Source organism: Trachymyrmex cornetzi, unplaced genomic scaffold (genome assembly GCF_001594075.2).
Source record: "Trachymyrmex cornetzi isolate Tcor2-1 unplaced genomic scaffold, Tcor1.1 scaffold16, whole genome shotgun sequence".
Classification (NCBI taxonomy): domain Eukaryota; kingdom Metazoa; phylum Arthropoda; class Insecta; order Hymenoptera; family Formicidae; genus Trachymyrmex; species Trachymyrmex cornetzi.
Window position 1 is genome coordinate 4,824,159 of NW_017296201.1, and position 14,710 is coordinate 4,838,868.

A 14,710-nucleotide genomic window follows, 5' to 3' on the forward strand; every position below is an offset into this window, starting at 1 on the left:
TTTCAAAAATCATAAGAGAATGGAACGATGCGTCTGGTAGCGTATCGTCCCTTCCTCTCACAAACATGTTTAGCGCCACATATGGTACACGGCACAACCTGCATGGCTAACGACGCATTCAACAGAACGGAGTTACATCGAAAGCGGACGAAACATGGTCGGCATGTGTCACCGCGCACGCGGTAATTGCTCCGTACACGTACAGGAACGACGTAATTAGTTCATAATTGAAACCCTCGGCGACTGTGAGGTGAGGGCTATTCGAGCATAAATCGCCACGGAGGTAGTAATCTTCGTCCGAAATACACGTTGAATTATTACTGGTGCTATTAATGCATGGTAACGCGTTCCAACTGGGTAGGTCGTACAAGTTGTAATGGGTAGGTTCGGCAGAACGCAACAGTTTTGCAACTGTTTTATGACTGTCTGCTGAACGATCCTAAATGTACTCAACATGTTTACTTGGTGGTCGCTATAATTTTCAGCTAAACTGAAGGTACGCTGAGTCTCAAACAAAATACACTGGTCAAAATGGCTGCCCCCAATGTATCATTCTTTGAAACACAATATACATGTAAAACTGTAATTTACAACGTAGTAGACACTTTTGAAAAGTTAGAATTTGTACCATATAACAGCATTCAGCAAAACATTCATAAAAAATCATTACTATTTTTTGTTAAGTTTCTCAGCAAATTAATATGAAATTATAATTTGTTTAAAAATTTTCATTCCTGCGTGATATATTTTTTGGTCGTTTTCATCAAATTGAATTGAATTTATAAACAAATTATAATATTACAATACAACAAAAATATTGCACGCACATCGAATTATATTAATATATCAAAAAGTGTCGCATTAATAATTTCTTCAGCAGTCACTTGATGTGACATGCTGTTTTCTTTTATTACAAAGAGTGCTATATTACTTTGCCGAGAAAGTTTTTGAAGGCAGTTACTGTCGCTGGAGAGCAAAATTCAAAACGTCGACCAGTCACCCCATCAGCGTTTTCCATCCGAGCGGTCCACGCGTCTCGTCGCCACGAGGATATCCGCCGGTGCTGATTCCTGCCATGTTTACGTCAAAAAGAGGAAACTTGTCACTTCGCAGACGCGTGGCTTTGCATCCCTGGACGCACCCGATTTCCATGTAAAAATTCCGAAAGGAACGGACAAGCAAAAAAATAACGTGCCAGGCAATGATGTTTCAGTAATAACTTTCTCTCCGCTTCAATGCCGAATAACCACAAAATGTATTGCATTAACAAAGCAGTTGAATTTACAATGCTGTCGCAGAATTAATTCTTTTCATAGAAAATCAAAGTTTTGAGTACTCGTATACAGAAGCCACGATGGCGAGTCGCAAACGTTCAAAGCTAATACGAATTTCCGCGAACTAAAATTGCGAATGGGAGAGTCGTGGGTGTTTGAATGGAATTGTAACGTGAGTTGAAAATCGATTTCCTCGACGAGGAAGTCATAGAGTCAAAAAGGACGACAGCCGCTGATACATCGTGACCATCGTGAGGGTAAAAGATCGTCGAGGAGAAGAGGCTTTTGTACGAATCGTTAAGCTCTGACGAGGCCAGAAGGTCGATACTTCGTCAAATGGGAGACGAAAAAAGTTGTGTAGACCCGTAATATTGGGTATTGGAGACCTATCACGAAGAATCGAGATATCTCGCCACATGCATACGAGCGTAGCGGGTATTCTTTTTTTTCCGTGAAAATTTCGTTATTTCTCGCGTGATGGAAAAAGTTCACTTGTACCATGATGGTATGATCAACTCTTTAAATTCTTTAGAATAAAATCTCGCTCCAAAAGAGTAAAAATACTGCCATTCTTAAATAAGAATAGCAGTACTTTCACTTTTTCAGAGTGAGATTTCACTCTTTTGGAGTGAGATTCATTTTTAAAAAATTTAGAAAGAATACATGTGAAACATTTGTCTGAAACATAAATCTGCGAATAGTCACGAGTACGTGTGGCTATTACGATGGTAACGAATGCATTAATTGGGAAAGTGCTAATTGCCCATATCGTTAATTAATCCATTTAATACTAATCGATATTTACGGATCCAGTGACCGTTTTCGTCTTAATTACGTAGTGAAAATTTGTTTATAATAAATATTAATTATAACCTTACACAATTTTCAATTGCATAATCTTATTCCTCGGATTTTGACCTTTACAAACAAGTAAATTGTTCAATTATATTAATTTTAAACATAGATTAAAATACCCTGAACCAGTGACTAATAATTAAGGAAATTTCCAAGTGAAAACCGATTAGAGAGTTAATATTTTCTCACACTGAAGAATTTCTACACACCGGTCGATGTGAGTAGATATATGCAATTAAGACATGTACAATTAGGACTCTCCTGCGTTAATAGACTCTCACGTTGAAACTTCATCTTAAACTTTGGTGATTCTACCGATATAACGTTCTTGTTAATTTTACTTAGCTCCTAGCATAATTCTCTGTTTCTAATTGTTAAAATAGAGAAAACGGACAAATGACTATTCATACATTCACTTTATATCATAAGAACAATATACCTGCAACACCGTAGTTTAAGATCACGTGCGCGACTTGTACGCACTCTCGATTAGCAAGAGCACCCGCTCTTAATCAGCAATTTATAAGCGTCTTGGTTTTCCTCTCAGCGTCTTTTTACCCTCTCGTCGGATAATCAGCGAGTTCCCTTGAGCAAATTTGCCCTTCCTGCCGGGCAGGAGCAAACACTTCGGCGAGCCTCGCTAAATCCTCAGAATACACTCGGATAGATGAGCTCAACTGTGAGGGGGGAAAAAAGGAATGGACGATTTCCTGCTTGACGACGGCGCAACGCGAGTTTCTCGCGGCAATTGACCACCACGTCGCGCGTGTACAAGATCCATGGGACACCTTAAATCTATTGTCTCGATTCCGCCGAATACTCCATTCGTCAGAAGTCTCCCTTCTCGTGCCATTGATCTATATAAGGTAGGCCTGTGCTCACCGCTCAGTCGATTTTACGATCGTTTAAAGCACCACTCAATTTCATGGGATCCCTCAACTTCAATTATGGACACTGGCCAATTGTAAAATAGCTCTTGGGACGTGCCAGTCATTTCGAGTATGCATGAATGAGTTGAGTTGGGAGATGATAAAAATACGAAGAGAGAGGTAGAAAGAGAGAAGGGAAAGGAAGAGAAAGGGGGAGAGAGAGAGAGAGAGAGAGAGAGAGAGAATACAAACGAGAATATCGCGAATATGAATGTGTTTGGTGTGCTTATGATACTGTTTAATTAGAATGGGGCTGTAGACAGGAGGAGAAAGGCCCACGTCACTTTCGTCGTTTCACATTACGAGCTACTCCCTAATCTGCTCCCTAATCTTCATTAGTCTAGCAGCGTAGACAAAGTCGTATACTTATTTGAGTCATATTACGTTATTCTATTATAAATATTTTCTATTAAATGCATTAAAATTAAAATTAAATAAAATTATATATTTGTGATAAATTTTTTTTAACGACAAAGATCGATTGTACGAACTTTACACAAAAGGATTGTTCTGAGTACCGATTATCCCCTGGTCTAGCTTACGGCGCTTGTTTGGGGAAATGAATCGCGTCCTTTTTTCACCTTTAATCGGCTGCTCTTGACAATACCGAAATAGAACAAAGGGTGGTGAACGACTTAAGAATGGAACGTGAGGTGGAAGGCAAATGAGGCATCGCGATTTCCCGTGCTTTCCTTCCCAAAGGAACAAATACCTGGGCGTTATTCACGATTTCGCTTCATTGCAATGCAACATTGAGGCAACGGTATGATAATCAGGAGGGGGAGACCGCGACATTAGCAAGATTGATAACGGATTGTCACGGAGAAATCTGTGATGGATGTTACACAGAGAATCTGCGCGCTTTTCTTATTCCCATCATTATTTCGCTACTTCTAAATGTTTAATATTAAAATTATATCAAATTATTCAAAAGAATCAAAATATAAAAAATAATTGGAATAAATAAATTAAATTTATTAGTTTAATGAGTTTCTGGTATAACTCTTGCATTAAAGGGGAGATGTTCCAGTTTGTGTAATTTGACAGTGAAACCTTCATTCCGCTACGTGAGTCAATAAATTAACGTATCATATCTCCCGACGCATCCGAATGCAGCGCAATTACAGTGCGGTGAAATTACAGCGGATTGCGAACCGAGCAAGCTCTCTGCTTTCAATTAGGATTTCTTTGTGTTCACGTAATTTATTATTGAAGTTTTTGCGACGTTGCGAGTAATTTTACAATATCTTCGGCATACAGTACACGGCGCGAAAAATCGACAAATCGAACGAAGCTGCAGCGCGCGAATCGGAAACCAAAGTCATCATTGAAAAGATGCGAAAACGAAAGTCTGATAAATTGTCGGAAATGCTGGTATGTAAAAAACATTCTCTCTGCGACGCGAAAAAAAGTAACATCCACTCACGGAATAATGAGAAATGGGGGTCGAAGAGAGGACGAAGGGATGTGCACGTCGATAATGCGGAATCGTGCTTTTCGCGGGGATAAACAAAAAGGCGAGGCCGAGGCAGACAGGGCATTAATCGCGAGTGCAATCGATGTCGGAGATCGCTTTAATCTTCGCCGATTGCACGTGGACAGGTATACGCGAATGAATGTGCGTGCACACCCTTTCGTACGAGCTATCCAACAGACTTGAACCTGGATCTGGCACATGATCAGAAACAGGAGCTATGATTGCGCATTGTACGATACGTATTGACAGACGTCACACGTTCGCATATAGCTGCCTGTCGGAAATCGCTGGCGGAGAAAAGATTACGGAAAAGACGGGAAAAACGACAAACCTATCGTAATTTTAACGTCAGTACATGTTCGATTCTTTGTAACGTGCCGCTCTTGATCAGCAACATTCGCGCATAAGTATGCACCATCGTGTTATAATTTAATCGGATAATCAAAACGCCAATATACCCGCGGAACGGAATAATACATTGACAGTCGTCATTGGATGATCATTACGTTCATGAAACCTCGTATTCTCAATTATCATCAGTAATATCTGGCTCGTACAATCCGAGGGTGCTGTCAGGTTACAGGATTCATCGGCGGAAACAGAATGGCGGGTACACGTAATCCGAGCCAACCAAGCGCAATCGTTTTTCTGCACTACAGCAGCTATCGCGACATTTCAGTTTTTTCTTGGCTTTTTTGTAGCATGTCGATCTTTCTGTGATATACATATTTGACGATGAGATAAAATAAATGTAATAAAAACTAATATGATATCATTATATGATAGAATGAGATTGATGTATAATTTAAGTATAATTCAAATAACAAAAAGAAAATATATGTCGTGGAAATTAAAAAGATGTTATAAATTTTAACCTGCTTTTGATAAAAGAAACGGACGTATTCTCAAAAATGTTGACATTTAAAATTATCGGACTATTTCTTCTCTTTCACAGTTAGAAGTTCTAAATTTTTGTTACTGAAACTTTTAATAGCAACTCTCTAAATCTGAATCAGTGGATAATCACCGATATCAGTGCCAAGTATGCCACTGGTAATCAATGAATGAAATGTGAGATCCCTGACCTATCTAATCTTTATTATGCGATCTAACAAACCTTGTTTTAGTACATAAATTCGAATGATATTGGAAGATTAACATTAATATGCAAATATTAGTATTTTAATTTATATATAATGCTCTAATATTCTTCCTTTTTTGTTGAACTTCGCTGATTATTCGGTGCCAAGTATGCCACTGGGTAATTAGTAACTATCTACTGATTCAGATTTAAAGAGAAAATTTACATAAATATGTATTTGTGAAAATTATCTTTCCACGATTTTTGTAGAAAAGTAATATTCAAGTGTGTTAAATAAATTTTTCGTTTTATAACTTTTTCTTGCTTCATACGATAATTCCGTATATCTCTAATTAAATATAACAATAATAAATCAAATAAATAAGTATTTATGTGGAAATAGACGAGTGCTCCACTTTAAGAAAATATAATTACGCACTTTTCAACAATCAAGAAGAGATTCTCAAGTATCCTAAAAAAGATGTGTCAGTTATAACTTTGTTAGTTATTGTGCAAAAGAAATTACGTAACATTTCCCATTTCTTTACGGGTCTTTTTTAAAGAACGATCGGAATCAGTAAAACACAGACGTGCCACGATTTTTCAAGCGTTATTGAAAAATGTATCGACTCGCTGCCGAAAGCCCGTATCGCCTTTCGTGTGCATGAAGTATTCTCAATGCGAAACTCTGCCGCGAGCGATGGGTTGGTGGCTTGAGGGAGGTAAGAAAAAAGTTTTTTTAGAGTTCCTGATCCGTGAAAAGCAGCGATTAAGCGATTTATAAGTGCAACCTTCCCTCCTATCCTTTGGACCACCCGCATATACCGCCTACCTTCTTGCTCTCTTACGGGCCTTACCCTTTCCCGTAGCCTTCCATAACCGCGCCTACTCCCTTAGTCGTCTTTGCGATAATTCCCTTGACGTGGGGCTTTTGAGACTCACACGATGCCTCGGTCGCTTTAACGCGATCCATAAGGCAAAAGCGAAACAGCCGGAACGTAAAGAAGCCGTTGCCCTCAGCAATATTACTCAACCCTGCGACTGCAACTGCAATGCGCGATAATTTCAAGGCGAATGTTGTGAACGAATAGTTGTGCTCGCGTTATTGATCGTCTGCACAGAGAGAGCAATTTTGCGAAAAAATCTAAAAATTTAGCTAGACGCGGATCTAAAAATAATTTTCTTGAACCATCAAGGAATCTTAAGCATGACGAGCAATGCTTTGATATTTTAGCAACCAATTTTATCGTTCTATTTAATTATTTTGATAGTCCAGCAAAATTATTTTGAGATCTGTAGTATTTAGTTAAATTTTTAGATTCTTTAGCAAAATTGCTCTTTCCGTGTGGAAATCTCAAAATGCTGAATTTCTCTTTACTATAATACTTTCAATACTACGAATCTCTTTCTATATTTGTATACAAATTTCATAGTACATATAAGTTTTTTTTTTTTTTAATAAAAGGAACAGATGGTTCGTTGTTTCATCGGAAAACATAAAACTAGAATTACCATGACAGACTTTACTTGATCGTAAAATATCCGTCGGAAAATCTTCGATCAGCAATAGCAAAACTTCTGTTACAGAAATCCGAAACTTTTTAAAAGATTTGATTCACAACGTGATGTTTTAAAGTGTTGTGAAGAACGGATGAAACTTTCTCTATGAAGAAACAACACTAGAAGCAAAGTCGACGCAAAAATCGAGAAACTTAAGGTGATGATACCATGTATACAATTTATAAAGTTTAAAAGACAATACGCTAATAAATAAAATGTAACAAAGATAATATTGATTCTAAATTAAAATAATACTTTGCTTGTGTAAAAGACGCGTCTCGAATAAATCGGAGTGAAAATAAAACACAGGCTCACAATCACAGTCCTGGATTGAAATAATGATACCATGCTTTGTAGGATACGCAATGCAATGCAGCATACGTGTTTCAATTTCGAATCAATCGGAATACTGAAATCGAACGAAATGCAACTCGCACGAGCGGACGATCGCAATTTCGGATGATCGATTCGAGTGCACGTCGACGCGAGGAAAAATCAAATTACACGGTACGTTAAAGATGTCTTGCGAGCACATCAATCTGGATCTGGCCCATAAGACTTCGATTTCGCGCCGAACCCCTCGATCTCTCCGTGCAACTGCACTCAGGGACGCAATGACTCACGCGCTTTATTGCGTCGCTTTGCCGCCCACCGAAATCAATAGAGGTGACATCACGCGTGATTATCTTGGCTAAAATAGCGCGAGCTGATTCAGCCGTTTCGCAATAAAGTACACGTGGGCGTTACGTGTCGCTTACTATTAGCAGTCATTATCCTTCTTTGCAAACGATGTAGAAAAGCGGCAATTAATAACTAATAATAGCCGCGACAGGCTACACCAGGCCTTGTGCATCTTTCATCGATCATAAATGTGTTATATCGCAGATTATTCTTTTATTATGCGCGATCTCTTTTATACGGAAGTCTATTAGAAATCTATTATAAAACAGAAATGCTTCGAAAAGATTGAAACACTTGAGATTGAAATGAATTTCCAATTAAAGCGCACAAGTTTTCGTATTTCAATTAATATCGCGAAATGAGTTTTTCTTGATAACAATAAGTATAATAGTAATAACAAATCGATCGGAGTCGTCACTAGAAGTATAATAGTTGTGCAAAGTGTCAAATATTAAAATTTACTACATTAAACACTACTCTCTAAATCTGAATTAGTGGATAGTCACTAATTACCCAGTGGCATACTTGGCACCGGATAATCAGCGAAGTTCAACAAAAAAGGAAGAATGTTTTTCAGCATTATACTCGTATAATTAAAATACTGATATTTGCATGTTAATTTCAATCTTCTAATACTACATTCACTGAATTTATGCACTAAAACAAGGTTAGTTAGATATAATAATATTAGTTATATAGACATAATTAATTATTATATATCGACATAATAAATATTAGATAGGTTAGGGATCTCACATTTCATTCACTGATTACCAGTGGCATATTTGGCACTAATATCAGTGATTATTCACTGATTTAGATTTAGAGAGTATGTTACATTAATTTAAAAAAACCTGGTTTGAACGTTTCGGCTCATATTTGGGCCATCTTCAGCAGAAATGATGACAGAAAATATATATGTTGCATCGTTGCATATTTTCGTGATCACGTATGTAATGAGAGTGAGAGTTTTCCTTGACAAAAATTGTTAACCATTACAGTTCTTAGGTCGAAACGTTCAGATCAGGTTTTTTAAATTAATGTAACATAGAGTTTAATGTAGTAAATTTTAATATTTGACACTTTGCGCAACTATTAATACTTCTAGCGACGACTCCTATCGCCTCGTTATTATTACTTATTGTTATATTAAAAATAAGGAGTCCATTAACTTTATTCTTTTATATCGATTTTATGAGTTTTTATGAATTCGATTAATGAACTCAACTATTTTTATTCCTGTCGTTTATGTTCAAAAGCTAGAAAAAGGATCGACAAGCCACTGGGGCAAGTTTGGAATCACGCCAAATCGAGCTACGTCGTACGTATAAAGATTTGACGAATCTGTGAAGTTCCTAGCAACTTTCCGCACTGCAGGGATTAGAACCAGGAAGAGCGGGAGGAGGACAGAAGTACAACGGGGAAGGGATGTAATAAAGATAACGTCTTTGATAACTGGAACGCTAGACAACGACAAGAAGAAAATAAATTCTTTATCCCTCGCGCCCCGATGTTTGCGTTTCTGATTGGCTAGAAAAACTTGGCTACATAGCAATCCCTTTTACTTTCTTTCACATTTTCTCCTTTGTCCCTGATTCCATATCTCGTCTATCGCTTTTTATTCATACTTGCTTCGTTCAAATCGGTCATTATTAAGAGATAATACATTAAGCTCTCCTACCTTATCCCTCATTTGCCGTCTTAAGGACGCAATTATTTCTTATCTTGACCCTTATTCTTATTCTAGATCCACGTTTGGCGAAGATAAACGCGAAATAAGGATGTGATGATATGTGAAGAGTATAATAGTTTACGAAATGATATAAATAACAGAAATCGTTTCTCTTTTGATATATCTTCCTGTTGCGCGTGTAAACACATACATATATCTAAAAGTCTCGAAAGGACAATAACTATCTGTCCATCGGTTTCGCAAAAATTACGTTTTACAGCATTCAGCGTTGTATCTGCATCGCCGAATACAATTGCGAGTTCTATATCCCATTGAAACTCACGAAGTATATAGCGGGGGGGGGCGGGGGAGTGAATACGAACCCTTTCAGTCCGCCTACCCGATTACAGATAACAACGTGGAAAAAAGGAAAAAAGCGACGCAATTTTCGAGAGGCACTACGAATTTTTTAACGCTCGAGCGCTCAAAAGTTCGCGAACGAATTTAGGAAGGCTGGCAGCAAACCGCAAAAACGCGTGCCGCAGAGAGGCACCATGCACAAAAGGAAGGAACAAGTTAAAACGAATCGCCGTGAAAAGAAGGAGGAGGAGAGTGGCATTCCCGAAACGCAACAAGGGCGCTTTCGCGTGCCAAGGGTGAGAGTTGACTGTAACGTTATTCGCATTACATTCGCGTATATACGTGTATATACGTGTGTCGTACAAATATTCTTTCTCGCCATTCCGTCGCCTTTCCTGAACGTAGACCCCACGCACATCGCTATAAATATGTCCCGGCACTAGGCTAGCCAAGGATCGCGCAATTCCCATGGTGCGAACTTTCACCGTCGATGTATAAAGGATCTGACATGCACAGTGTATTCCAAGACCATCGGATGTCTTTTTAGCCACAACTTTTTTCATTCAATGCACTAACAATTTTTGTTTGGCGAAAATACAAAAAATACGAATTATGACTTATCCTTAGCATAAAACTTAAAAATAACACTTTAAAAAATCAAGATATTCAAAAGTATTAATTATATTAAGCACTAAAATATAAATTAAATAGTTTCTCTTCTCCTCGAAAGTTTAATTTGTCAGAAGCTAATTATTTCTAATTGAATTATAGATACTTGCAATTTTTGAAAAGTAGAATAAGGCTTTAAAAATCAAAGTATTAAAAAAATTTTTTTTTCGGGCAACTACATAAATTTTGTCACCATTTTTCTGAAGTTTAATTTATTAGAATTAATTATTTTTAATTAAATTATAGATATCTTGCAATTTTTTTTTATTAGTTGTGAAATAATAAAATTCAATAAAAATCATAAAGTAATAAAATCAATCAATTATAAATCTGTGAAAAAGATAACTCATCAATCATGTCATGGTATTCCAGTCTCCAATATTTTATGACGTTCAAATCGATAGTGATCGTATTTAAGGTTTGCCATATTATAAATGGGACTTCGATATTGGAATTTGCGATACACGTAATTGCACGCTATAATATTTGAGATGCTATGAGAAAAGCGCGCTTTCCAACAATATCCTAAAATTCCTTTTATTCAGTTTAATGTTATTATATAGCGTACGATTAAAATACTTGCACTGGATAAAAGTAATGTGATATTTTATAATTTGCGTAAGGACCATTCGCAGTTTAAAAATAATAGAAAGCTAAAATAATAGCATAGAAAGTTAAAATAATAATTTAACAAGAATTTGCAGAATTTGTGTCATTTCGCTTTCGCAACAACAATTGCATTATGTAAGTTTCTTTGGAAAAGAAATTACGCTTAGAGCTAACTTTATTCGAAAACACATCAATAAATTACGTTTCCCAACACAAAGAGAAGACGATAATACCATTTCATGCCATTGTATTGAAATATGTGTAACATTATTTTACTCTTTCAAACTTTCGCGGTTTCACTGAAACAAAGCGTGCATTTCTGTAACTACGTGTGACCGAATTACCTAATTACCAACTATTCATGTGAAGACAATAACGTTTCAATTGTAGACATAATAGGGGTATAGACCATGCATTCCTATGAAGTTGTATAATTATTAGTTTAAAAAGAGTGAGGTAATATTTGATTTACACCGATCTCTCTCTCTCTCTGTAATTTTCTTTCTTTCTAGATCTTTATTATCATTATCTTCTCTTATTTTTCTTACGTTTATTTTGACTTTATTTCATTCCTTCTCATAATTGTTTTTTTTCCCATTATTATTATTAATTTGTTTTGTTTTGTTTGTACATATTTTATTCTGCGCTGCTATCTTTTTAATTTTTTTTCCTTTTTTGTTGTCAGTTATTATTTCTTAGAGGGCTTGGAATATCAATCAACGTCTTTGTTTATATATCTATCTTATCCTTTACAGAAATCTAATATATTGGCCAATTAATTTAATACTGACAAGTTTATTACTGAAAAAGTAATTAATTACTTATTTGGAATAATAAAAACAGTAAACAGTAATGCTTTTAATGCTTAAACTAATTGTAAATAATTAATTACTGTTCGTCAGTATTGAACTGGCTAGTATTAAATTGGCCAGTATTAAATTTCTGTGAGAAATTCAGAGCGAATTAAAGAGAAATACTAATGCGATTCAATAATTCGTTCAATATGCGTTTTCTTTTTAAAGGAGCACAAATGCTAAGATTAGGGATTGCGCAATTTTTACTATTACAGTTATAATTTAGATGGATGTGCATTGCATAAGATATATAAATTAATGTGATATGTATATATCTTATACGTTGCAAACGTGAAATTAGAAATAAACAAAGAAACAAAACTTTGATTCCAATTTGACACGTTTCAGTTTCGGATCGGTTGAACTGCGGTTTGGAAGCACGAATCTATATGACGCTGTTACTTGATACAAGGGCTCAAAGTTTCATTGCTTGCCAAATGGAACGTTCAGTAGTTGAATGCTAAGCAACTCTAATCTGAATGCAGAAAGTTTTGCACGATACAATCGATACGCTCAAATGAGACCACACACACATACATGCCAATAGAATTCACGTATGTGTCTGTGTAGCACTAAAAAAAGAAGTGTTTAATTTTGAGATAAAACGTTTTATTCTGGTCCCCATTTTTTAAACATTTAAAGTAAAAAACGCATAGTATTTTAAATCCGAACACATAGTGTTTTAAGAAAGTTTAAAATTAAAATATCTTCAGGTGTTTAAAAAATGGAGACAAGAATAAAACATTTTAATATTTTAAAATTAAATACTTCTTTTTACAGTGAGGCAGTAAAGTTTTTTTTACTTTTTAAAAAAATTTTTCTTTGGACACAGTATTCGTAATATTTCCATATTCTTGACTATTAACACATTCTGTCGTCAAAAATGACTAATAATATTTGTTACAGTTTTAACTATCCACAAGCACAATGACAATTTATGTTAACAAATAACACACACACAAAAGATCTATATTTAAAAAAGGTATTATCGTAAAATAATTATAAAATGCGTGCAAATATAATATTACTTCATTTTAACTTTAAAAACATACTTTTCTTTATTTAATAATATAAAAATGTTTTAATTATCATTATAAAAAACATTTTTAACATAAACATTATTTGTAACAATCAGTTGTTACCATTTGTGCCCAAAATTAAAATATTTTCTTCTAATATTTTCTTTGTTTAAATCATTTTCTTTCTTTCTTTTAAAACATATTTTTAAAAACATATTTTTGCCTTTACTTGATAAATATATTAGGCTATCCAAGTACGCAAATATTATTTATAATATGCGATTAATTTTATCATGTTTTCGTTAAAATGTATTCTATTTGTATCACGTTATGTACATCAAATATAATAAATAATTTTGTGAAACAATATATCAGAGAGCAGAAAGAGAAAGAAAGAAAATCTTTTCAAAATAATGTTTATACAAAATACCGGCAATTCGTTCGACATATCGTAGATGTGTGCACACATTCCATATTTACAGAGAACCATAAATGCGGTACCTCACCGCAGTTTCCTGCCAGCATGCAACATCTCGCAAACAGGCTTTAAAGTTGCTCGTGTGAACACAAAACTGAGGAAGTTGAACTCTGTAGATCGTTGTCCTATATATTCGTACAAACTCTCATTGACGTTTCAGTGAAACGCAGCTAGCGCTCTGGGATGCATTGTAGTAACACGCCAACGCAATTATCCCCTCGAGATCCGAGTTTGTTCAACATTCATCAGCGTACGCTGTTTTACCAGTGGTTAACAACATTTTCGAGAATAAAGATTGTTCAACCTAGGGTCAGCATACATTTTTAACAATGCGAACTGGAGCGAACAAGATAAATTTTGTGACAATGCAAATCGGCGATTTTCATGAAATTTAACAAACAAAAGATATTGATTATTTTATATATAAATACATATTTATATATAATGTTTCTGTCGTGTTTAAGAAAAAGTTATAATCAATTTAAATAAGAAAAAGAATATGTCTCGACGTCAGTCTAATACTATTTAAAGATTATCGAACTATGCAGTTTGCCAACGAAGCAGATTAATAATTTCTTCAATGTTGCAGAAAGAATAATCATCAAAATTATTTCACACCGAAGCAAATTCCCCGGCAAAAATAAAACGGCTCTTCTGACAGGACTGCACCACTACATCCACGTGTTTGCAAATACTGCTTTCACCGCAGATAGCTACAGATAGCGTTGTAGCTCTAAAAAAAAACTCATAATTTCCTGAGAGCTATCTGTAAAACCTTTTCAATCCCGGAAAAAAATTTTTTTTAAATCACTTTTCGAGGTATGATCAAAATTGCCAGCATCTCATAGCTGGTTCACAATTCGAATGCTCGAAGACCAAAATTGGATATGAATCAATCGAACGAAATACGATCGGAAATGCGGAAGATGAACGTATGTTTACACCGATAGGTCGACGTGTGTACGTGCGGTGACGAAACGTCGCGTCGTTAGCTCGGTCTGGGAATATACAGAGAAGAGCAGCACGATCTCGGAAGGTAGCTGAAATGGACTCACCTCTCTGCCGGCTGGATGCAGCCACGGGGCTTCAGACTCAGGGCTCGCGGCCGGCGCAGATCGGATAGCACTGCGTGAATGTTAAGCACAGGTGGCAATATCTCCGATGGCACGGCTACGCCGCTCGAGTGGTCGGT

General features: G+C 35.9%; 1 protein-coding gene across 1 annotated transcript in view; it reads right to left on the reverse strand.

Annotated features, from left to right (window-relative positions):
• hwt (SH2 domain-containing adapter heavyweight) overlaps positions 1-14,710 on the reverse strand; it is an 85,876-nt gene that overhangs the window by 70,057 nt on the left and 1,109 nt on the right. Inside the window, exon 2 of the mRNA XM_018503568.1 lies at positions 14,574-14,643. Coding sequence (XP_018359070.1) covers positions 14,574-14,643 — 70 coding nt within the window. The remainder of the gene's footprint in view (positions 1-14,573; positions 14,644-14,710) is intronic.